The sequence below is a fragment of the Siphateles boraxobius genome, unplaced genomic scaffold (genome assembly GCF_051911475.1).
Source record: "Siphateles boraxobius isolate OS27281-9 unplaced genomic scaffold, OSU_SipBor_1 120, whole genome shotgun sequence".
NCBI lineage: Eukaryota > Metazoa > Chordata > Actinopteri > Cypriniformes > Leuciscidae > Siphateles > Siphateles boraxobius.
In genome coordinates, this window is record NW_027508723.1 from 1665624 (window position 1) to 1692500 (window position 26877).

General features: G+C 36.4%; 2 protein-coding genes and 1 long non-coding RNA gene across 11 annotated transcripts in view; 1 reads left to right on the forward strand and 2 right to left on the reverse strand.

Moving 5' to 3' along the window:
• Positions 1-1650, reverse strand: part of LOC143732427 (uncharacterized) — a 91281-nt gene extending 89631 nt beyond the window's left edge. The window contains exon 1 of the long non-coding RNA XR_013201118.1: positions 1535-1650. This is a non-coding gene — a long non-coding RNA (uncharacterized LOC143732427). The remainder of the gene's footprint in view (positions 1-1534) is intronic.
• The window catches only part of dnm1a (dynamin 1a), a 123423-nt gene extending 118905 nt beyond the window's left edge, over positions 1-4518 (forward strand). For both annotated transcript variants that reach the window (XR_013200998.1, XR_013200997.1), the window contains 2 exons: positions 613-660; positions 2710-4518. The gene's annotated coding sequence lies outside the window, so the exon portion shown is untranslated. The remainder of the gene's footprint in view (positions 1-612; positions 661-2709) is intronic.
• A 1585-nt stretch (positions 4519-6103) lies between these two features.
• Positions 6104-26877, reverse strand: part of golga2 (golgin A2) — a 42593-nt gene continuing 21819 nt past the window's right edge. For all 8 annotated transcript variants that reach the window (XM_077222471.1, XM_077222473.1, XM_077222477.1 and 5 more), the window contains 14 exons: positions 23274-23363; positions 23068-23175; positions 22171-22258; positions 21798-21934; positions 19411-19629; positions 17493-17606; positions 14839-15063; positions 12987-13086; positions 12822-12910; positions 12003-12165; positions 10811-10978; positions 9883-9989; positions 9641-9809; positions 6104-7861 (listed from right to left, as the gene is read on the reverse strand). In XM_077222471.1, coding sequence (XP_077078586.1) covers positions 7599-7861; positions 9641-9809; positions 9883-9989; positions 10811-10978; positions 12003-12165; positions 12822-12910; positions 12987-13086; positions 14839-15063; positions 17493-17606; positions 19411-19629; positions 21798-21934; positions 22171-22258; positions 23068-23175; positions 23274-23363 — 2040 coding nt within the window. In that variant the 3' untranslated portion in view covers positions 6104-7598. The remainder of the gene's footprint in view (positions 7862-9640; positions 9810-9882; positions 9990-10810; positions 10979-12002; positions 12166-12821; positions 12911-12986; positions 13087-14838; positions 15064-17492; positions 17607-19410; positions 19630-21797; positions 21935-22170; positions 22259-23067; positions 23176-23273; positions 23364-26877) is intronic.

Here is a 26877-nt window from a genome sequence, read left to right on the forward strand (position 1 = left end):
ATTAATGCAATTACATTAGAAGTAACTGGAATTAAATTGCAGAAAAATTTAGAGTAATCCATTTATTACTTTACTTTTTCAAAACGCAAAGTATTTAGGGTATTACTGCATTAGGCTACCGTTTAACCATAGTTTTCGAGAACTGCGGATAATGTGCAACATTAAAACCAAGACTCAGAAAAGAAAACTATTGGCTCCTTTTGGGCAGAAGTTTGAAAACTCCTGTTTAGGAAGATCCAGATCTAGAACACAATGTTTTTATGAACTCAAACTCTTTGACGGATGGTTGATGAGTTTTAGATCACTGTTCAGATATTCACCATATATGGCTCCTTATCCTAAAGAATAAGCTTGACAGGAAATGTTATATGAAGGGTTTGATGAATGCATTTCTCTCACTGTATTTTCTGCCATCCTTAAGCTTCTTTTGGTTTTCTGCCCGCCCCGGTTCGCAGACGCTTGATTTCCCACTCGGGATGCATTATCTCTCCAAAGTGTGTTCTGGAGTCTCAAGATAACTGCATCTTCTGGAATGTGCTCCTGTGCATTTGTATTTCTGTACATTACTTTTGGCTCTTTTTGTTTTTGTTTCATATGTGTGTCGGGCTGCAGTGGTCCCTGAGCTCATGGGCCAGAAGACGACACCAAACTCCTCGAAGGGTAATAAACTTTCCCATAGTTCCACAGTCTTTCCCTGTCTGTATCATGAGCTCCTCATATCTGAGAAAACTGTTTGAAAATTGTTTAAATGTTGAACCTTAACACAAACATTAAGTCATCATTAGTAGTTCACATATATTTCAGGGTGAAACACGAAAATATGGTGGTCATAAACATATTTGGACACTTAAGCCACAGTTAAATGTCTGAATGTCATTAAGTAACATGGCAAGGACGTAGGATCCAAATGCAGTGTAAAGTTTATTTAAACAAAATAAATCCAGGCAGATAACCAAAGAATCCAGGAAAAGGACAAGATAATGTAGACATGGGGAAAACAAACTAAAACAATCGTGCAGATACATTCGGAAAACCACCAGACAAAAAAGAGAAGAAACACGTGGGGTTAAATACATGGCAACAAGGGCAGTAACAAGGACCAGGTGCTAGTGATTAGTTGCTATAGAGACAAAAGTAAAGTAACCATAGAGACAAATGGAAGTGAAAACAGGAACAATAAGAACAAAACTATAAGCCTACTTCAAAGAAAAAGTTTAGAACACAAGAAAAAGGAACACCAGACTAAAATCATGACAATTAGATAGTGACATTGTTTTTCACCTGGGTATTTATGAGGGAACGAAATTTAAATTACTACACGGCCTTGTAATTAAATCGAAAAACCCGAGGTCAGTTAAACCGTATTAGTTATTATTTGAATAACTCAAATAATGCGCACGATATTGCCCGATGAACGACATCACCAGCCGTCAAACTCGTCTTACAAGTACAAGAAGAGAGCCTATAGGCTACTATAATCATTCAACACTTTGAAATAGTGATGTTATTTACTGCACGGCGGCAGATAATAAACCAAAAGTCTTACCTATTGTCGATACAACAGTGTGATGCTGAAACTCCAACACTTTTCCTCATTATTTGACAGTTAACCAAGTCTTAAGTGTAAAACACAATCTTGTGTGGTCACCATCGTAGGTTAAAAATACCAAAAAAATCAGTCAGAAGTCTGATTTTCAATATAAAAGTAAAACAAAAGTGCTGAGGGGATTTTACTAGACAAACCGTTTGGCGCCAATTTCCTATTTGAATGAATTATCAACGCGGAGTGATACGAGACGTGGGAAGTAGCACCAGTAAAGCGGTTTAACTGACCAGCGCTAGTATATTATAGAATATATTATAGAATACAGCACATTTGTCAATATTTAGTGTTTTTGTAAGTTACAGTTAAAATTGTAATGGAATAATAAAAAAACACCTGATGAGCGCTAATTATGTGGGTACATTTGACTGCTAATTGCGTGATTGAGGAATCAGAATGAACTATTCAGAAAGCCATGTAACAGTTAACGTTAAGTAAAATGTTTTCAAGCTAAATTTTAAAGCAAATTTTGTACGATGTGAAATTCTAAAACAATAGTTCTAGCTTTGATCACGACAGTGTAGAACATGCTGGTAATTCGGAAGAAAAACAGTGTAAAGATAAATACATAAAACAATGATTAAATGAGTCATTTATATAGCGCTTTAACCACACAAAGCGCTTTACAATCATATCAGGGAATCTCTCTTGAACCAATAAAAAAATATTTATTAGTTTATGTATTTATTATTTAATCACGAAAAAGATGTATCACTGCTATATAGCTTGCCTTGCACATCACATTTTTAATACATTTCAGTCAGACCAGGCGACCATAAAATCATATTTCTGAAAACATCCTGCTGCTTTTGATTGATTGATTTTTTTTAATGACATTTAGACATTTTTAAGTGAACAAATATGCTGTGTGGTTAAGCCACTTTATGACATTTTTACTTGATTATAAATTATTTTTAAACTGTAATGATATTCAAATGTGTGTTGAGAATGAAAGTTATATAAACAGTACACTTCTATATGTGTCACGATAGTGATGAGGGAAGGTGGGGTGTGTCTTCTCAGCGTGTCGACTCTGACACTTTCTAGGGTTTATTTGTCTCAATTCTAACTGTGTTTTTCCCTGTTTTTCTGCTTTCGTGGCTCAGCCGGTCAAACACGAGCAGCCCCGACGGTCCCCTTCTCTCCACGTGACCCTTAAAACACTCTTCTTTCCTGCTTTCTTCTTCTCAGTTTTCCCCCACATTGAGTAAAACAACCCCAAACCCACCAGCAACACGAGCAAAAAGAACAAGACGAGATGTTTCCTGAATCCTCGGCTCATCGTCCGGTTGAGCGTTTGAGAAACAAGTTCATCTCTTTGGTTAAATCTTCTAGAAACTAGAGGCCTTCCCTGGAACAAATCCTTCAAATGACAAATCCTTCCTCATAGTATTCAAAAGCCATTTATTCCAACACTGCAAAAAAAAAATCTGTATTTTTGTCTCATTTTCAAGTAAAAAGTTGTCTAAGCACTGTAAAACCAGAGTTATTTTGCAGTGTAAACGTTGTTGTGATGATGTAAAGCTTTCAGGTTCGAGGACGTGTGTTCACCCTTCGTGATCATGCACAGAAATCATTCGTTCGCTTAGTTAAATCTGAACTTTTAGTGGGGCTGGATTGAATTTGAGAGTGCAATATAATCGGTATCTACATGCATGTCATTAAAAACATAATAGTGCAGTTTTAGGGTGAACAGACGCTTAAAACCTGTTTCATTTATTTCACAAAGAAGTCAGTGTCTTTATAACATCCGTCATGTCAGGAAGGTTTTCCACACACAGACTGTATGCAATTGAATACTTGCTTACTGTATATACTTGCTGTGCAGTGTATACTGTATACTACATACTATTTTCAATAAACAGCATGTAAAAGTGCACTATTCAATGCTAAAGAGTATTAGGCAGCAATGTTGTCAATTGCATAAGTAATTTGGTGCATTTGCATACTATTGTGCATAGTGTGCATACTATATACTGGAGAAATACTGACTAGTATGATGTTCTGAACATATCCACATACGATTATAGGTGCTGTAAAATGCACATGACGTCCTTCTCAAAGACATGTCAACATGTGTCTACATGCATATGGCAGTTAGTTTCTCATTGGCTAAAAAAAAATCATTATTATTTACATTTTATGGCATGAAAAACATTGAGCACGCTTTTTTTTTTCTGTGTGTGGACAAACTTTCCCAAATATGTGCAGTGCATTTAAATTATGCACATTTATTTCAAGTCTGATTTTCCTTTCTGTGATTTAATGTTCATTATTAAAGCAAAAATCAAATATCACTGCAGGTCTATGCATAGAAATCATTATAGTTTGTTTGGTTGAAATGAGAAAATATGAGCGCAAGCTTCCACACCACCAGTGGACTGTATTTCGTAATTCTGTGGTTTGCTGTAATAATAATAATAATAATAATGAAGCCCCTGTTGCTAATAGTTGACGTTGTGTGGCATGACCAGACCGTCTGCGGTTTCAACTGTGTCGTTGTTTCTGTCTTCAACATTCACACCAAACCTTCCCTGAATCCACTCCGAGTCTTAGTAAAACCCACTTATGAGAAAAGAATTACTGTTATTTAAGAGCTCAAATGTTTGTCATGGGCAAACTGTATCTTAAGTGTGTTGCGTATCTTTGTGGTGCATTTATGCAAATTGTGACTAGTGTAGTCCACATGTATGATTATTCAATATTAAATTATTATGGTTAAGTGATTTCTTTAAATTAAGCTTATTATCATGTGAAAAGTGAGAGTCTAGAGGAATAAACCGGGCCTCTTTCTGTGATTGGACAGAAAGGTGTAACTATACTGAGTGTGTAATGTGTGAATGAATGAATGAAAGTGTGTAATGTGTCCTCTGCTCAAAGCAGGGCTGTCATTATTAAAGTTAAGTGTAACAAAACCTTGCTTTTGTGCTGTTTTTCTTGTCGTCAGATGGTCTAAACTCTTAAAAATAAAGAGAATTTGTTTTAGCAGTTTTTATTTCCTGTTTGTGTTTCTATGGACGCACATTTTGGCCACATAAGAAAAAAAAATACTTTGGTAAATCATAATTATGACATGAAGTGACAAAAAAAATCATAATTATGAGATAAAAAGGCATAATGACATGAAGTCGATAAAGAGATCTCAAAATGCGAATCATAATTTAGAGATAAAAAGTAAAAATGATGGCATACTAATGTCATAAATCTTACGACTTAGTACCATAATTTTGACTATGATTTACCAAAGCATGATCTTTTTTTTCCCTTACACAATAGGCATATTTTCGACAGAGCGCAACAGTCGGCTTCAGGAAGCAAAACCTCTAATAATTTTCGAGGATGTTAATCTATGATATTTGCTTCTTTTGAAGCCGTCAGTCTGCATCATTTCAGCTTATTGTGTTTAACAGCAAATTCATGGTGAAAAACTACATTACCCATGATGCTGTACAAAACATTCCACCAATCAGAGTTGAAAAATCAACATTAAAATCTCATAAGCTCCGCCCACTCCCACGAATCACCGCGAAAGACGTAATCGAGAAGATCTCTCTATGCTCTCGAAATACTTAATATGTTTGCATTATATATATATATATATATATATATATATATATATACACTGCTGTTTAAAAGTTTGGGGTCGGTAAGATTTTTAATCTTCTTAAAAGAAGTCTCTTCTGCTCACCAATGCTGCATTTATTTGATTAAAAATACAAAACAACCCCAGTAATATTGTGTAATATTATTCCAATGTAAATCAGCAGTTTTCAATGTGAATATATAGTAAAGTGTAATTTATTCCTGTGATCAAAGCTGAATTTTCAGCATCATTACTCCAGTCTTCAGTGTCACATGATCCTTCAGAAATCACTATAATATGATGATTTGATGCTCAAGAAACACTTATTATTATCACAGTTGAAAACAGTTGTGCTGCTTTATAATTTTGTGCATTTTTCTCAGGATTCTTGGAAAGTTCAAGAGAAAAGAATTTAATTAAAAAATAAAAATGTTGCAGTATTATAAATGTCTTTACTGTCATTTTTGATCAATTTAATGCGTCCTTTCTGAAAAAAAGTGTTAATTTCTTTAAAAAAATCGTATTGACCCCAAACTTTTGAACGGCAGTGTATATACATGCATATTTTTGCAATAAACTTACGTTTTTATATACACTACATAACATTTAGTTTTTAATTTGATTATGCTGTTTGCTATGTTTAATGGGATTGTAGTTGTTTCCCTCACTTTCCCTCACACTTTTTCACTTTCCCTCACAAGCCGTTTTGTCTTTTCAAACACTTTTATGCTTCGAATTAAAGTCTACAGTGTTGTGCTTCACCTCAGCTGGTCTGCAGTGTAGTTTCTCAGCGAGGTCATTGAAAGTCGAGTAAAATCGTACATCATGCCATTATAAACACAAACGCTTGAAATCACAATCAAAAAGCGTGAACTCATATATGATTCCCACATCATTAACTTCAGACACTGGACAGGTTTAGTTTTGCTCAATCAGGTTTATTTAGGAGGAAAATCACCACATGAAACAACTCATTATTCCTTCATTGTGTTCCATCGGTCGTAATTAAAACAGATTAGTGTGTAATTCATCATTATCCCAAATAAATAGACTTCTCCTTTAGTTCAGCTGTCGTATGAAACCACACAAACGGCGCGTCCTTTTCTTCCCACAAGATTCCTCTTTTCTTCCTTAGGCAAACGCAAGCATCACTCCATTCTTCTCCCCCCAGTGAATATACAGTATGATACACAGTTACACTATTTACACATCTGTCACATCAACAAGCTCTGCAAAATAATAACTTGATCTGAAAATATCGGATTAAAGCCCACGCCCCAAAATAATCACTGTAAAATATATTCATACACGCAGATATAAATGCATAAAGCTTGACGTTTACAGATGTAAATACAAACAGTATTCAGACGTAAACTCTTATCAACACGCTTTCCAGTTACAAGTTCACATTCGGTGAATATGGATATGCTAACACTTTCTATGAAGCATGTGTGTAAATATACATTCTACTTAATAACGTGTGGAGTGTTTTTGTAAATACCTGTAAGCAGATTGTGATATGCATATACTTCTAAAGAGATTAATGCATTTAAAACAGCCTTATGCAATGCATTACACTCTTTAAAGGTGTAGCCGTGAAAGAAACGTGTTAAACTGCATTGCAATTATGTACAAAAACACAAGTTGCATGAGAACGGCTTCATAGAAAGTGTTATCAAATACCCATAATGCTCTTGAAAGTGTCTGACTGTGGAGGATGTTGTTTAGAGATGAACTAGGAGGAATTATTAATATATAAATCTCATAAACTTGCACTCATTGAATCATTCACTCGACATCAACGAACGACTCTGAACTCTCAGCCGGCAGCGTCATAGAGTTCGCCACCAACAATCTCCAACGCTTCGACATCACGCAGTCTGGGAAAAACACAAAGTGCGTGTGTGTTTGTGGGGGGAAAAATATGATTACATCTTTCAACAAATCCCAAAGATGGCCAAAGAGAACTCGTATTGTATCGAATGTGAAATCCGATTCAGTTTCTATAACGTTACCTTCTCAATACTCTCTGCCCTACATGCGAACAAACACTTCTTAACCTCATTCTTTCAGAAAACACTTCATCTTCTTAGTCCAGACCTGCTCTAATCATATCATATATTATGTGTGAGAGATTATTATGTAACGAGTTCACAATCTTACTGATATGAATCATCACTGATTGGTCAGGAAACGGTCTATTGCACCTATATTTGATAAAGTGAACTAATCGCACAGATTGATCAGGGACACAAGAGCAGCGAGAACTGATATTCGTATGGATTAACTGGTTTACACACAAACCAAAATGGAGAGTTTCAGAATCAAGATTTCTCTAGAAACCAGAGAAACAAAGAGTCCATGTCGCCAAACATCCCGAAGCCGAGCAGGAAAACGGATTCATACACACTTTCAGACCACCAGGATCTTGACCTCGTCGTGTTCGTCGGGCCGGTAGAAGAACGGGATGCAGGGGTTTTCCCCTAGGAATGGAGCCGGTCTGGCCTGAGGATTCTGGATCTCCTGCAGGAGCTGCATGATCTGACGGGCCGTCCCGTCTTCTCTGGGTCTCAGGGACGGGTCGGCTTTGGATCCGGGTCTCTCGGGACTCTCGGGGTCTGTGCTGGACTGGGCGGATGAAGACACGTCCACCGCTGTGCTCATGTCCAGAACCGCTGCGGGAACAGGGAGGATTTCAGGATTAAACTGACAGAACTCAGACAAATCAATAATATCATGCAAAAACTGATCCACCCTCTCCTGCATGATGCAATTCAGTTCAATAATACTGTTTATGTAGGAAAAATCATCAATTATTAAACAAAGTAGCATCTATGGAAGTTCCATACTTCCATGTGAATCCGCTATAACAGGGTGTCTACTGATAAACAAGTTTAATTTAAGGCTTTTAAGACCTTTTTAATGCCACTTTGAATGAAATTTAAGCCCAAACCTGTGATTGAAATACACATTATATTACATGCGTATATGTAATATTTAATGTTTAACCTAAGTAATTTAACATTAACTACTTGTTTATTGAACTAAAATCATTGTAACATTTGCAATCGTGAGAATATTCAGTAAAATAGCTCCCGTCATGTTATGTTACTTAACTATATCATATGTTATAAATAAAAAACTCAACATTTTGAATTTTTACCTCAATATGTTTCTTCTGTGAGTTATTTATGTGTGCGTTTATGCTCATTTGTTTTATTTCTCACTATAAAATCTCTCACAGAGACGGGAAATACTAGAAATACTTTATCAATCGCTGTTTATGTAATAAAATCTCACGATTCGATGCTTCATTGGTTATTTGGCCCATCGAATCTGAATTTAAGACATTTTAATACTTTAAGGACCGGCGGCCACCCTCTATAAACAGGGTTCGTACAGATCCTGTAAAATGAAATGAAATACAGTAATTTACAGGCTTTTTAAGGACTTTTCAAGCACTACTTTTTTGGTTTTCAAGGACTACAATCAGCGATCTCACTTATCAAACAATATCTTTCAAATTCTAAAAAGGAAAGAAAAATAAACAAATTAAACATAATGGTACAAATGAAGTGCAGCACATGCAATGACCGGGTAAATTTAATCATTTAAAGGATACTATGACAAGATATCGCTTTCCTTATTCAAACTGATTTCTTTCTCCCATGAATATATGATTGACCTGAATAATGAAAAATTGTATCATGTACTTGGATATATGAGCAATATCACAATATTTTGAAGTTTTTTTCAGGACTTAAATTTCATAAAGTCAAATTCAAGTACCTTGTACAAACCCTGTATAAAGCAGCTTCGTCATCTAGCTCAATTCAGTTCAAGTTTTGATAATAAATTTTCAATAATGAATCAAATCATCCGAACGAACCGAACCAAACATCCTGATGCTCATGTGTTTGTACCATAGACTTTAAAAAATATGGGGGCGTAGTGTCCGTGACATCACCCGTAGTGTTTCTGAAGAGCATTTTTAAAGCCAACGCCCATCGCCATCTTGTTTGCACGTGACTCCCGGAAAAACGGGCAAAAAGGCGGGATTAGCTGAAGTGACGTGATGCTAACAGACAGCAGACAAATGGCTAGTAGTGACATAAGCGACAATCCACCTGTCACTCAAGTGGCCACGCCCTTAATTATGCAGAATTATAAGGCTTAATATAATTTAAATGGATGAGTTATAAAAAATAAAAATAAATCACCCCCCTCACAGTTGTCATGAAGGGCAAAATTAGCTATATAGACCAAAACCACTTTTTGCACCAGGCTGTAAACATGTTTTATTCTGTTGTAAAGTTGGGCATTTTAACATGGAGATCTATGGGATTGACTCTCTTCTGCAGCCGGTCTCTAGTGGCCAGTCGATGAACTGCAGTTTAAGTTTCAAGAGAGAGAGGGGACGGCGGCCGCTTGGTTTGTACGAGTGTGAATGTTACCTGGGCTGTCCACACTGTTGCTGTCCATGTTTTGTTCAGCAGGTCGAGGCTGGTCTCCTCCAGAGGGCAGGAGGTCAGGGTTACTGACAGCGCTCATGTATCTACTGTACCACTCGTTACGCTCCCCCACCAAACGCATGACCAGGTCCTGCAGCTCGGCTAGCTTCACCTGAACAACACACACACGGGTCAAACGTCACGCCGCAGACGTCACACCATCATCACAGAGATGCTCCTCGTACCTTCATCTCCTCCTTGTCTTTGGCCAGCATGTTGATGTATTGCTCCTTTTCAAAGTGTCTTTGTTTCATGATGGCTCTCTGGTTCTGATACAGCGCGATGTATTCACCTACACGCACAAAAAACACATTTTTAAAGAGAAAATTCCTCCAATGCTGATAAACTCAAATGGTCAAACATAAACAGATATCACTAACATGCTGAAGCAAGCTATTTTTCTTCACGCGAGGTGGTAATGCGGCCATGACGCAAAGAAATATTTTCTATTAATTGTCAATTCAGCTTATACTACGGTTTAACACCCGAAGACATTGATCAGATGACGTATTTTTTAATTGTTAGGTTTTTGTCCTTAAAACACTCTTGTGTGTAGGATTAATTTCTTACACATCTCATCCCATGCCTCCGTTGTTAATTTCCAAAACACAATTTTAAAGAGAGAGAGAGAATAAAAGTCTTCAGCGCTGTTATTAGCTCGCTAGTGAGAAATGTAATGTAACTTTAATGCCGTTAAACTATTTTACTGCTAATAAAGTGTTTCTGTGCGAGTGTGTGTCCGTACTGTATGTGTGTGCGTTTGAGCGTGAGAAAGAGTGTGTGTGCTGTCTGTACATAATAAAGCTTAATTTTGTGGCAAAAAACATGGAAATAATTTGTCTTTTTTAATCCCATGGTTTACTATATTTATTTGCTTGGTCAGTGTCGCTGTGGGTTTCGGTTCTGTAGCCTGTAAGGACCTTTGAAATAACTCAAATCAACTGAAGTAATATTAAACTGTAATGCGGTCAAAACCTGCTGGAACTACTTTAGCTGTGCTTTTACAGCAAAATAATTGCACACCATAGACCGTTCATCAACCAATCAGAATCAAGCATTCAACTGATCCGCTGACAGTGTGTGTGTGTGTGTGTGTGTGCAGCAGCGTCTCACCGATGGTGTCCGTTTCTCCTGACAGCTGAATGCAGCGGTGCTCCAGCTCCTCCAGTCGCTCCCTCAGGTCCACCTTCTCCTGCATGAGTCTGGTGAAACGCTCCTGGAGTTTGTCCATGGCAACACGCAGAGCCTCGTGCACCTCCACTGGAACCCCGTCAGAGCCTCCTACACACACACGCGGACACACACACACAATCAGCAGTGCAGCAAAGACTGGGCAAAAGTAGTAGTAAACAGTAAAATCCTAGAAAAATTTTAAGCAGCACAACGGTTTTCAACATTGATAACAATCATAAATGTCAGAATGATTTCTGAAGGATCATGTGACACTGAAGACTGGAGTAATGATGCTGAAAATTCAGCTTTGATCACAGGATTAAATTACATTTATAAAAATATTCACATAGAAAACACTTATTCTAAATTGTAATAATATTTCATGTTTTTACTGTATTTTTTAATGTTAATTTTTACTTATTACTAATATTCAAATTATATTTAAATTTAAAAGGCATAATTTCAGTAATGTGGAAAAAAGATTTCTCCTGAGGCCATTATTGTCAATATTATATTTTTATTTTACATATAAAATATCAATGCACCGTATTAAATTGTTAATTAAAAGCAATGACATAAGATTGTCGGTAAAAAAAAAAAAAGTTGCATTGTTGAAACTAACGTTTACAAATCAAAATATAATTTCGTAAATTGCATAAACAATTGTGAATAAAACAGTGGCATGTATTTATGCATACTTTAATTCAAAGAGCCGAAGTGTCGATCACACAGTACTTTTTGCATTCCAGTCAACTTTTAAAAATGTTTTTTAAAAGTTGAACTTCTTTTAACTTTACAAGACGTTCTAAGCATGCGGCTTTCTAGTGCGAGACGCGAGTGTATCGGTCAAAGATGTCCGTCTAGCGCATGTTTACATGGAAAACAATGGAAAGCAGCACAGAAATGGTGTTCTCTGTTTATGCAATGTTTCAAATCAACAACACAGCAGCACCGAATCTAGTGGATACAACTATGAAGGCAAACAAAAACATTAAAACGCAATTGAAATGTGTAATTTTATTTTTGAATTTTAATTTGACAGACTAAAACCAAACGTGTGAATGAGTTTGCACAAAAGTGTGTAGACGTCTGAGGGATTTCAGTGCAGTGAATGTTTGCCCTGAAGCCGCACCTGTCTCTGCACACGTGCTCTGATGATGATGAAGATGCTCGTGGCTCATGGCTGTCATCTGTTGCCGGGCGGAGTGATGAAGCCTCCTCTCCTCCTCGAACCGACGGCTCATCTCATCTCTCTCATCCTCCAGACGGGACAGGGCAGAATGAATAAACTCCACCTGGAATAATCAGAGGGAAAGAAAAATTCATGGAGTGAAAATTAATATTTAATGAGGAGAACATGTTGGGTGGAGGTTGAGTTTCTGCTTCTGGATGTGATTGGACCATGAAAAGTAAGCTATTTTTAAAAATATTTTAAAATAATATTCCTATTAATATTATTTATTAATACACGTTTTAATACAATGCAATATATTAATACAATATAATATATAAAATAATATATTTTAACCCTCATTATAAAATAAAACAAATATATTACTGCTGGAAATTATAACATTTATAAAAATAAATATAAGATAATTATAATAATACTTTTATTTTTACACTAAAAGTCACACAGCTAATATTAAATTCAGTTTATAATATTACATTAAATTTATATTTAAGTCTTAAATTCTGCACTTTCAAATGCTCAAGCTTCTCTAATTTGATATAATATAATCAAATATAATATATAGCCTAATTATCTCACGCTTTGATGGTATCAACAGATGAGAAAAGTCAGTTCAAAGGTGAAATCAAATCAAATTATTTTTTCACAAAAATAAAATAAAATGAACTGAATGAATAGTCCATTTCGACTGTAAATCGTATCCATCATATCCAATCTCACAGAAGTCTATTCAATTGCTGCATATTTTAATAAACTCACCATGTCTTCTCTGGTCTCAAATTCTTCTGGAATGACAATCTGTGATTTCTGGAAGCTCTCCGGGAGCGAGTGACTTTCCAACCCATCACCTGCACACATGAGTAGGGTAATCGTCAGTAAAGCCACTGTGGTGAAAGCGATGTTTCAGTGACAGCTGAGACTCACCCTCGTCTCTGTGTGACGTGTTCATGACAGACCCGTTCAGGAGCTCCTGCACTTCGGTCTTCAGATCCTCATTGTCTCTGGCCAGCTGGTTTAGTTTCTCCTGCAGGGAGCAGTAAAGCAGGATAGATTATTATCATCGAGCATTTAAAGGTGCAATGTGTAATATATAGGAGGATCTGTTGACAGAAATGCAATATCATATACATAACTATGTTTTCAGTGGTGTATAGACCTTACATAATGAACCGTTATGTTTTTATTACCTTAGAATGAGCATTTCTATCTACTTACACTAACATTAAAATGCACAGACATGTTTCTACAGTGGCCCTAAACGGACAAATGCGTTTCGTCACTATGTTGTTCTTCATGCATTGCAAAGATGCTAGCTAAAGTCAGCGACAACAAATAACAATAATATTCACAATAACATATCGTTTTACTGAATAATTAAGTAAATCTAATTTCTTAATTTATCTTTGTAAAGAAACCTCATTATTTAACTGGCTACTCTCTGCCGTCTCAGACGATGGCATCACTTCCTGTCTGCCACCTGTAACTTCTGTTAGTTGCAATTCGCATCCTCACCACTAGGTGCTGCTAAAAATTACACACCTTTAAACTGCAGTGCATGCTAAGAGTTCGTTTAGAACGTTATTGTTGCTTGTGTGGATGCTAGGGGTGTAACAATATATCGTGTCACAATATAATCGCAATACAAAAATGCAACAATATGTATCGGGGATAGTGACAATCTGTATTGTGGATAGTTCACCCAAAATAAAAAATACTATGTGAAAGAAATTCAAGTTTTCGTGTCAGTACTACATTAAACTACTATATATAATGTTGAATATAATGTATAATAATGCAATGGGGGAATATTTATGAGTCCTGATCAAGCAAAATGTCTTATGCTACCAGTAAAAAGTGGCCTACATTACTTTAAATATTTAGTCAGTGACAGAGTGCAAGCATATTTGTTTAAAACAATTCTCTTTTCCGCTTCAGAATCATGAATATTTTAATTCTGGTGTTACTATAGTCCGGTGCATTGTGTTTCCAGCACCAAGTTCAAGCCTATTCATTTACACCAACGATGTAACAAAACTTACCACTTTGATCAACAGTACATTTTTTGTTAAGCTTTTTCCATATGTCTTGGAGTATCCCAATCAGGGTTTGAAATTGACACCCGCCAAATGCGGGTAAAAATCAACTGAGACGGGTAACGGTGTCAAATCACGAGCCAATTTGGTGTTACATATTATTTTTATTCACTGCTGGGGAAGTTTGTGTAAGCCAAATCTGCCAGATTCAGCGCAAATACTTATGAATCATCATGATATATTAAATATAGCTTATTACTGCGCATATATGGCTTACTTGAACACACTCGTAACTACACAACAAATAACGGCACGTTTTTTCATTTGCATTGAAGCAATAGCGAAGATTAAAAAGCCTTTGGTGAACAGAAAACAAATTGTTATTTTCCAACATCCTACATATTTTATGTTCTTTGTCCTGTATTGATCTGTCCACCTAAAGCACATATTTGGTGAAAAGGACGAAGATTAAAGAGGAGATGCTGGATGACAGGATTTTGTTTGAATAAGAAAACGTATGAAATTCAAATTTTATAATATACTGTACTTACTTTTTTTCTCTTTTTTTTTTGGGCTAGTAGAAGTTCTGAATGCCAGTAACTTTGTAGCCAAAATGGCCAGTGAGTGAAGAAGTTAATTTTAAACCCTGATCGCAGTAATATCATATTGTGATGTGTATGGAATCGTAACATGAGGGTATCGTTACACCCCTAGCGGATGGTAATACAGTAGCTTGCGTTCACCTGTGCCTCCTGCAGCTGGACGTGACTCTGCTCCAGCTGCACTTTCCCCTGCACCTCGTCGTGCTGCAGACGGTCCATCAGCTGCGCCTGCTGCAGGAACTGCTTGTGCAGATGCTCCCGCTCCGCCACCAGCGCCTGGTATCCGCTCGTGTACTGCTGAAGATGGCTGAGATACTGATCCCTCTGCTCCTGCACCGACGCCACCTCGCTCGACTTCTCCAGCAGCTGATGAGGTCAAGACAATGGGCAAAATGACTAAAGCTGCGTGCAAATAAGTATCCCTTTAAGGCAGCAGTTCCTTTGAACCATAAAATATCTTCCCCCTGAGATTTAAAGTTAAAGTCCCCCTGTGGTGAAATTCAAGCTTTTAATGTTGTTTATATGTCTATATGGTGTTTATAATTTGATTTAAGATAAACCATGTGCAAATTCACAAGTCAACACCATTGCTGAGTATTTTCTCCAGCAGCTGATGAGATGAATGAATAATTAACTAAATGAATATTTACTGCGTACACATAAGTATCCCTTTAAGGCAGCAGTTCCTTTAACTGTTGTGTCAGCCGAAACCCTTAGATGTAAAATATCTTCCCTCTGAGATTGTAAGTTAATATTTCTATAAATTAACAACACATGTGCATGTTCACGGTTCATTTGATGTCAGTGAATGGTCTAAAATTAAATAAGTAAATTAGATTCAAAATAATTAATTAATTAAAAATGTAAAACATTTTAGTTTAATTAGATTAAAAGTAAATAAACAAATAATACATTTAACAGTGCAATAGTAGGAAAAATATGTAACTTCATAGAAAATAATTTAAGATTTATGTTTTTGGCTACACTTTATTTGAAGGTGTCTTTGTTACACTGTTATTATACATTTAAAGTCCCCCTGTGGTGAAAATCCAGCTTTTAATGTAGTTTATATGTCTATGTGGTGTTTTTAATATGCTTTAAGACAAACCATGTGTAAATTCATTAGTCGACAGCATTGCTGAGTATTTTCTGCTTAAAACTGCAGTGAACCAAAGACAGTCAAAAACACGCTTTGAAATCGCTGGTGTTTCTGACATCACAAACTACCTTGTAACCAATCAGATCAACGTGTGATCGTCAACCAGTGGATCTCTGAGTGAGTGAGTGAGTGGAGGCGGGGCTCATTTGCATATTCATAGAACCGCGTATACTAAATGAGGCAAGGGTGTCGCGTTACATTCAAGATATTTTAAGGCATGAAGACCATTTTTTTCCAAGGAGTTTTTTTAAATATGTAATTTTAGTGATCAAAGATGAGTTTTATGGGATAAAAATATTGACTACAGGGGGACTTTAATATTTAAATAATTTAACAACACATTTGCATGTTCACGGTTCTCTGATGTCAGTTACTGGTCATTTTACAGATAAAATCTTTAATATCTTTTTATTACGCATTTTATTTTGACTTTGTCGCTGGACTTTAAAGAGAAGAAGAAGAAGAAGAAGAAGAAGAAGAAGAAGAAGAAGAAGAAGAAGAAGAAGAAGAAGAAGAAGAAGAAGAAGAAGAAGAAGAAGAAGAAGAAGAAGAAGAAGAAGAAGAAGAAGAAGAAGAAGAAGAAGAAGAAGAAGAAGAAGAAGAAGAAGAAGAAGAAGAAGAAGAAGAAGAAGAAGAAGAAGAAGAAGAAGAAGAAGAAGAAGAAGAAGAAGAAGAAGAAGAAGAAGAAGAAGAAGAAGAAGAAGAAGAAGAAGAAGAAGAAGAAGAAGAAGAAGAAGAAGAAGAAGAAGAAGAAGAAGAAGAAGAAGAAGAAGAAGAAGAAGAAGAAGAAGAAGAAGAAGAAGAAGAAGAAGAAGAAGAAGAAGAAGAAGAAGAAGAAGAAGAAGAAGAAGAAGAAGAAGAAGAAGAAGAAGATTACTACTATTACTACTCAATCAATCAATCAAATTTTATTTATAATTTTTTTAAATCAACCTTGGTTGGCCAAAGTGCTGTACATGACAGAAAAACAGGAAGGAAAAAAATGTATAGAAAAATTTAGATAAAGATTACTACTAATTATTATGTTTTAACCCCAATTATAAAATAAAACAGAAATATATTACTGCTGGAAATTAAAATTGTACTTTAAAATAAAAAAATTAATAAAAGATAATATTATAATAATACTTTTATTTTTACACTACAAGTTGCGTTTGGGATATTAAATTAAATATTGAAATTGAAAAATGAAATTATGCAAATGTGTAAATAGATAAAAATGCTCTAAAAACAGTGGATCATGAGCTGCTCGCCTGTGCCTTTGATTTAATAGCTATATCGCGATTATATATATATTTTTTTTTATTTTATTTTAAAGAATCCACAAAAAATAGTGACACAAGCCAAGTTTTTTCTACCATGTATAAATTATTACCATCAAAGAAACGTTTAGACGTTACACATTATCTATTCATATTTTAAGTTGTAAGAGGTAGGAATAATGTAATCTGTACGGCTCTATTTTTAGGCTGATTTTTAATGACGTTTCAATTGTTGTGTAAAGTTGGTTGCATGTGCAAGGTTATTGTAAAAGGACAGTAAAGTATAACTAACTCTAGCATCATGCAAGCCTGTTTATTTTAATTCTACATAGGATCCATTTAAAGATTAGCCTTGCCTCTAAATGGACACAAACCTGTTCTTTGGCATTGTGCAGATCTTCCTGTAGCTGACCCATCTTACGAGCGATCTCCTTCTTGATGTGGTGCTCGGACTGCAGAGCGCTCGTCAGCTCCATGTTCTCATTGGTCTGAAGGGGGAGAAAGGTCAGGGGTCACCACTCAGAAGTCACATACGTCATCTTTCACTAGAGCTCACCAGTAGGGATGGGCCACGCTGAATTAACATGCTACATGTAAACGATATTATTTGTAGTATTTTTCTGTGAAGTTCATTTGGAATTACTCAGCCTTTATGAGTAAGCAGAAACTAGTGCGCACGTGATTAATATTCATGAACCCAGCATGGGTTTTTTACATTTCAAATTTGATTTGAATTATTATTGAGTGCTGATTTTCAGTACAGTTGCACTATTTAAACATCTGCACTTTTACAGAAGAAACGCATTATCTGCAACTTTTCCATTTCTGCCGGGGCTGGTGTTTGTATTTTTACAGTTTTTTTTATATTCTTTTAAGTAATTGGTATATTATAGGAGCCTATTTGATGATGGTACGTTTTACTTTACACAGGGTTCCCACACCTTGGTTAACTTCAAATTCAAGGACCTTTCAAGAACTTTCCAGGTCCAGTACACTCAAATTCAAGGACTTAAGCCCAATTTATACTTCTGCGTCAGACTCACGCCGTAGCTACGTCGTAAGCTGTGTGTAGCACATGTACCCTTCGGCGTACCCTGACGTGCACCTCTCCAAAAATGTAACAACGCGTCAATTCTACACGGACGCAAGCGCTGTAATTGGTCTGCTTAAGCACGTCCCTCGAGTTTCACATCTCCATGTGTAAATGAGCGTCAATGCGGACAACGACACAGAAGTATAAATGCCTTTAATGTGGGGACACATTTCAAGTAAGAGCAAGGTTACATCGTGTTACCTTGGAAGATACATTGTTACAGTTTTGCGTGCGTGAACGTCATGGCAACGTAGCACACAAAGTACCACATGCGGGAAACACTTAATGTAATGCGTAAATGCGTGTAACTAACGTAAATCAAGCAAGCAAGTAAGCATAGGCCACAAAGTGTTGACGAAATAACACATTAGCGGACCGGAGGGAATAATATGGAATTTTTTACAGAAAACTTCTTGCACAAAATAAATTCAAGCACTTTCAAGGATCTGTATCTATGTATGTTTATTTTCAAAAACTTTCCAGGGCCTTGAAATCTTTTTTTTCATATTCACAAACTTTCAAGGATTTCAAGGACCCGTGGGAACCCTGTTTACATCAATGTTTGTGTTTCTGAGGCTCTCAAGAATGCATGCAGCCATCACTTGAAGCCAAAAACAGTGGTGAATGGTACTAAATTTATCGTCATTGATATCGTTATCGCAATAAATACAAGAAAATATTGTGATATAGTTCATTTCGCCCATTAGGGCTGGGTATCGATTCAGATGTTCCAATTCAAATTGATTTCGATTAGCTAGCTCTCAAGTCGATTCAATTTCGATTCCTGATTCGATTTTCGATTCGACTCTATGAATATAGATTTAATACAAATTCTATATTTATAAAAAAGAACAGCGAGCAAATGTTTACAAGGGTACACTTGGGTAGATTAAAACAGAACCCAACTCTATATCTCAAATGCATAATATGAATAGACAGGATTTTGATGCAAGATGAAAAAGGACAGAACAGTGGTATGCCTTGATAAAACTAACATAAAATCTCCCAGCTTTAGCTGTAACATGGAGGCTGCAAGCCTATGCACAGTGTAGGAAAACTAAACTAATACTGGCTTTTGGGTGATAGATAAATAGATATGGAAAAAAATCGATCCGTGGCCTTTGAGAATCGATTTTGAATCGACCACATTTAAAAAAGGAAAAAACTATTCATTGAAAAAATCGCCCAACCCTACTCACCAGCTTGACAAAACCGTTCTGAAACTCGGCCAGCTGGTCTTTGAGGTCTCGGTTCTGAGCCAGGGCTCTGCTGATGGTGGCTTTATCGCTCTGGACGTCCTCCAGAATACGGAGGCGATCCTGAGCGTCTTCAGCGGCCCGTTCGGCCTGTCTCTCCAGTTCTTCCAGCCTCACCTCCTGTTCCTGGACCAGTCGACTCAGCTGCTCGTTGTCCCGCACCTGCAGGACACAACAGAAAACATATGCAAATCATGTGTAAATAGAATAAAACTCACGCACATTGTGTGACTGATACTCTGAAAACACCGGATAACGAGCTCCTCACGTGTGCCTTTGATTTGATAGCTATACCTCAATTATTATTATTTTTTAGGTTTTTAAGAATGCACAAAGAATAGTGACTCAAGCTAAGTTTTATCTACAATGTATCAATTATTACCATCAGCAAAACGTTTACGTAAGGAGTGTCTAAACACTTATATAAGGGGTGTCTGCTAGGACTGAATAATGTAACGATATATGTGAATATCAATAGCTATGTTTTCATCCAAAGTTGCGAATTGAACTCATGCACAAAATTGGAATATGACATAAAACATTTGCAAATAAAGCAGCGAGTCCATCCCATGTGTTCAAGAGAACAAAATATAACAATCTATGTTGAGGCAAAGTCACGCGTGTCTTTTGTTGCACGTCAAGGGATATTCTCAGAAAATGTGTTTCCGTTGTAGTCTATACGCATGAAAAATATATCCGCCTGAATTAATTCGCTATTTTCTTTTTTTTTTTAATCTTAGCATTTCCATCCAGCTTTTTTTTAAGGTTGCATTTTTTAACATTAGTTAATGCACTGTGAACTAACTTGAACAAACAATGAACAGCTGTATTTTTATTAAGGCGAGACACGGCAGGCAAAAACATATTTTTTTTACTGGTCAATTTTGAGATTTTGGGATATTTGTCTTCAATAACATGTCTTCTTTCAGACTTGTGGTGAAATACACATTTAGGTCTTTATTTTACTACACTTTGTCTGTTTGCGTGTAGATTTCACCTAAATTCATCAAAAGTTGGCGTTCTAAATCATCCTTCTGCTCCGCGATCTGCACCCTGTCATCACACACACCGTTAGAAAGCTCTCTCTCCTGTACAATATTGTTGGATCCAAATATGGTCATTTCCTTTTTATCAGCAACTAATCGTGAAAGTAAAAGGGGGGATTTAACTCTAAATGCGCAATCTTATTGGCTGATGCTAAATCTTTAAAGCCCGTTTTCTCAAAATGACTTTTCTATCGTACTCAAAGTCCGAAATCTCCAGTTCAGTAGCACCTATATACACCAAACTTTCCAGTATTGTACCTAGTTATATTATGAAGACATTTACGGAGGGATTTGTAAATATATTATTCCTAGCCTGATTTACATAACATTTTATTCCAAAAAACATGGCGAAAATCATTTTTTTAAGGCTATAGACCTTATGCACCAGAGAAACCAGGGCGCCGCCATCTTTAGAATATTGTCTTTGAACTTCCGTTTTTGCGGTCGCTCTGTATATTTCTATGGCATCGCTGTCCAGGAGTAATTAGCTGGTGAAGTTGATTTACTTATTGTAGAGTTAACGAAAGTTATCATGAGCATTGTAATGTTTATCATAAGCATTGTAAAGCATATGTCTTAACAAATGGACCTTGGAATTTTTTTAAACGAGCTGTTCATTCATAACTATGCAAGATCGCTGTGAAAATACAGACCGAAAGTCAAAAGACAACGAGCTCAGCGCTGAAAAGGGGCGTGGCTACATAAGGTCTATTGGCAGTACATTCTGATTTACAGGATAACAAAAGTAAATAACCATAAATCCCTCTGTAATTATTTCCCCATCAAATATGTGAACACAATGAAAAAATAATTTTGAACCTGGCTTTATCCAATACTCAGATTTCGTTTTTTTTTTAAATATATGCAAATTAACGCATATTTAATTGGATAATGCCTAATTTGCATACTTAAACATTAAATTACAGAAAACTTGTAATATATTTTTTTCTCATCTTAACGCAAGTAATCAACTGGGAAAGTTTCATGGTGATATCTGCTAGTTAAAAAAATTACCCTATTCACCTGTAGTGTCTCGCCTTAACTAACATAAACAAAGATTAATAAATACTGTAACAAATGTATTGCTCATTGTTAGTTCATGTTAGTAAATGCATTAACTAATGAACCTTATTGTCAAGTGTTGCAAATGCATTTCAGAAATGTTTTAATTAAATATATTGCAATAAGAATTGCATGATCTAGTATTTTCACAAGTAAATTTAGAGAAATATGAGTTGTAAATTGTGAGACACTTTGTAAGACAACGCAGTAAATGCAGGTCACCTGTGCTTGGTACTGTAGACTGAGAGCGTCTCTCTCCTGCTGAAGGCTGCTGATGGTTTCCTGAAGGGCCAGTTCACTTTCTGAAGGGCCTGAGACCTGTGACACGGCCTGCAGCTCCCGCTCTCTGCTCATCACAGCTGTGGACACAAGACAAATCGGTCATGTTTCTGTCTGAAGAGAGTAAGGCTAGAAGTGGTATTTATGTAGTGTATGTTTTGGGCAATTGTTTAGTTTTTTGGCAACTGAGAGGGAAAAGTAAGTGATTTAGGGTGTGTTCACACTTGTAGTTTGGTTCCCTTGGTTCTTAATAATACATTTAGTATTGTGTTCAATGCGAATAGGGCGTAAAAAGTGTGGATCTCATGTCTTGTACCCGCAGCGTTCTCCAGTTCTATGATCTTCTCCTGGAGCTCGTGGATCTGAACAGCAGTGTTGTCCCTCTCCTCAGACATCAGACGCACCTACACACACACACACACACACACACACACAATACATCAACATTAGTGATGCATGGTATATCGGCCACCATATCGGTATCGGCCCATATATGCTCATTTTTAATGTTATCATTATCGACCCAATAAGAAAATCTGTCTGATATATTAAAGCCGATAAATAATGTATTATTTCCTTCAGCTGAGACACTTGAGATGCGCACTGTTCAACATGATGGTTTTGAATTGCTTGAAATATGATTAAAATCACCAAAAAAAAGGAAAATACAGTTAAGAGAAACATGTGCAGCGCAAATCTGTCATATCGGCTACATAATGAGAACATCATTATAATTGTGTGTTTGGGACGTGGATTTAAAATGATGAGATTTTTGTATTCAGGTTCTCAAAAATTATATAAAAATTTTGATTTATCGGCCAATATATCGGTTATCGGCTTTCAAATATAAAGAATTATCGGTATCGGCCAAAATGTTCATATTGCTACATCCCTAAATCAACACACTCTGTGAGGGTATGAATGTTTGTGTGTGTGTTAGGGCTGAATGACACATCGAAATAGCGACCCATCACAAAGTCTGCGATATAATTAAATTAATATATGCACTGTGTGTTTATATTTGTGAACTTTACTATCATGTCGCTTATAACGTGCATTTAGGAACGAAATGTGTGGCAGCAATTTCACCAGATTTGTAATGAGAAGCACTTATAGATGTACAGTACTGTATAATAAAACTATTATTATTTATACACACACACACACACACACACACACACACACACACACACACACACAAAGATGTGTTTACCTGAGACAGGAGCTGTTCTGTTTTATCTTTCCAGACTCGTCCCTCCTCCTGAATCTGTGCAGCGTACTGATCTCTCTCCACCTGAAGCTGAGCGACGGACTCCATCAGCTGCACAGACACACACATAAACCAAGCACAGGGAATTCAGAATGACAGAGGAAAAATACTGACACAAACCATTCCCAAATAACAAGTCCTTCACACACCTGAGCCGCGTGAGCCTCTAACTGGTGCTTATCTTCCAGGATGAGCTGGACCTGCTGGTGTTCTGATGGAGGACCCGACTGACTGGAGAACTGGAGGATTTATGTCAACAGACAGGAATTACTCCATGAGGAGATGTTGTTACATCATGAGCAGAGTAAGGCCAGATTTACTAACAGCATGTATGAGCGAAAACCCTCATTTTCAACTACTGTGAGGATCTACTAAGGACACGCAGTGAAAAATTAGCGATGAAAAGGTGCGGACATGGTTATTTTTGCGGCTGACATTTTTGCATATGCATTTGCATGATGGGAGGAGAGTATTAAGGTTTGCAATGGTCAGTGGCGGAGCCAGAGGGGGGTCCGGGGTGGCACTGGACACCCCTGACATGCCACCCCAAAATTTTATTTGCTACTGGCAGTTGCTGATGCTGATTTTTTTTTTAAAATTACGTTCGCCGGCAGCGCTGCGCGCGCAGTTTTCAAACGGACGAGCAGAGGACGAGAGATGGTTGCAAGATACCGAACTACACCAAATAAGAAAACATCATATTTGAAGTAAGCTTTTAAGGTTTAGCATCAGGGTGGTTTGCTCCCAATAGCCTACATTAGGCCTAATACACGCATATACAGTACCTTGCCGTGTGTACGTTACAGTATACAAATGTTCTAGCTAATGTGAGGATAGGAGATCAAAACGCAGGCAAAGAAGAGTAGAAACAAGCGATATCATAATGCGATCACTATAGGACTATGAAGCTTTATGGGTGTAGGTTGTTGATGGACTCGATCTACTGTGTTTTGATCATCATTATGAATCTTATCTAGATGTAGTCTTTGATAAAACTGCGATTTTCTCAGCTTTTTGCTCATGTTGCTTTTTATGAAACTTGCCAACATTCAAGTGTTGATCAAAAAAAAAGATGCACGAAGCTAGAATAACATTATTTTTTTGTTTTTGTTTTAAAAGCACAGGGTTTGTTCTTTCTTTTGGTATGTTCAGATATTCATACAACAAAATATTCTGGGGTGCCATGAAATTGTGAAAATTACCAAAACCACTTTTTTTTTATACTGGCGAGAAAGAGTTAAATGTTGGTAATTGGATGATGATTAGAATGTGAATATGATTGGAATCATATTTTAAATTTGTCATATTTTTGAACAGGGTCAATTAAACATGAAAAGAAAGGGAGAGATATCAGAGTTATTTTAAAATAAGCACAAACATAGTCCAGTCATTTTATGAAAAAAAGGTTGAACAAATTGCAACAGAAGCAAACTCAAATAATTTTGTATCCTCATTATGTCCTGAGTAAGGAAACAAAGTCCCTAAGAATCCCATTAGGGGAAAGTTTCGAAATCTGTTTCTGGGGATTCACTTTTTATTTTACTTACCTTTTGTCTTCTGCATTCTCCTTACCCTTGTCTCCTGTTCTTCCCTTAGACTCGTCCCCCAGAAACAGTCGCACAGACCCAGCCCCAAACCCCATCTCTTAATAATTAAAAAAGGCTGGTTTCTAAAGTACTTCTTCCTATCTCTATGTATTAATGCTCATGGTAAATGGGTTCCATTCAGACCTTAACATTAAGTATTTTACTGTTATGTGTCAACAAGATTCAACAAGACATTTTCACCTGGCTAGACCCAATGTTTAGATCTGTTGTGGTATTTATGCAAATTAGCACATACGTAATTAGATTATGCACCGTTTGTCCATCTTAACAAACAATTTTAAAAAACTTGGAATACATTTTTTGTTTGTCTTGATGTAAGTAATCAACTCAATAATTTTCATGGTGATATCTAAAGTTTAAACTTTTTACCCTATTCACGTAAGAAAAAGAATGAATAGGCGTATAATAGGCTATATTTGTGTTTTTTTCTAAACTTTCCCTAATGGGATTCTTTGGGACTTTTTTTCCTTACTCAGGACATATTGAGGATACAAAATGCAATTTGCAATATGTTCAAGGTTGACCCCCATTTTGGCTTAAAATGACTGGACTAACAGGCAGATCAGGTGCAAACAGACCCCCCAGCCCTTGCATCACCACTGGCTAGTCAGAGTCAGTGTGGTCAGACTTCAGAACCAGCAACAGGTCAGAGCATCTACCAGACACTGGCAGTCAATCACATACCCAATTCAGGAATTTAAGTTGAGATGATTTTGCCAGATTAAAAGGATAGTTCACCCAAAAATGAACACAAAAATTTTTTATAAATTAAATAATTAGAATTAGAATTATTATAAATTATTATAAAGAAAGAATTATGTTGTATTTAATCTTGCCAGGATAAGATTTTATATTGATGGGCAATAAAATTGTTTAACTTTTTCAAGGACATGTCTGCTTGATGCCTGCTATATCTAATAAAAGATAAAATAAAATAAATATATATATATTTGTAAATGTGAGTTTTTTTGTAAACAAATGCAGCAGTTCATAACAGACACATGCGGTATCTTATCTACTTGGTGCTTCAGCTTTGTTTTCTGCAAATATTTTGGATGTTCAACACTTATAGACACAAACAGAGTGACCCAATTCCTTCCACAAGCTTTTCCACTGTGTGTGTGTGTGTGTGTGTACTGTGTACCCCCGAAAGTAGCAGTGGCCACCCCATGTATAAAACTCTAGTTCCGCCACTGGCAATGGTCAATTTACTGGTATTAGCACCATTATTTATTGCCCAAAGAAAGCATGTCTTAACCCATTAGGGTTGGGTACCGTTTGAATTTTAGCAATTCCAATTCTTATCGATTCCCCGTTTCTATTCCAATGAGATAAATAAAGTCAAACATTTAGATATCAATCATATTTATTCTGTCTTTTTGTAAAACATTTTGTTTCAGCTGAATACCATAAACAAAAATCAGCAGCCGATAGAGGGCTAAAAATGAAAAACTTTGTTAATTTTGGCCGTTCATTTACACGACAGTGGCATTTTAGGAGCTAAAACCAACTTTTGAAAAGGTGTTTCAAAGCGCAAGTTTTTAAAAACGATACAGTAATCGTTTCTGTGTAAACTACAAAAACACAAAATTGTGAAAACGGTGGCGTCATGTCCATGCGTATTACGCTCTGTATGCTATGCTATGTAAAGCGATTGTACCTGCATTTACAGACATGGCATTTTTCTTCAGGTCAGTCCTATATTCATAAATAAAAAATCAGTTTGAATGTCTGCTGTGATATCTTGTCCTTTTAACAGTTAAGGGGTTTTCCCCTGACACGCTAGTCATTTGTCAGGTGCATCTTCCTTCTCCATGATCACAAGTTTCAGTCCTTTCAATGTAAAATTATTTTCCACTCACTGACTCAGTCATAATGCCGCCATCTATTGGTGAAATAATGTATGTAACTTCTGTTACGGTTTACGGTAAGGGACTATTTTCTCCAGCGGAAGGAAGGCTTTTAATGATTTTACTTCATGAAAGTTGCATAGATACATATTTTCGGCTTTAATATTCGTATTGTGTGGTAACCGTTTTATAAAAGCAATAAGGTACGAGAGGCTAGTGCTGTATCGTGAATAATTCAGGGCTGAAGGGGTTGCACAATGACCTTCAGCCATGACTTATTCACAACAACTTTTGTT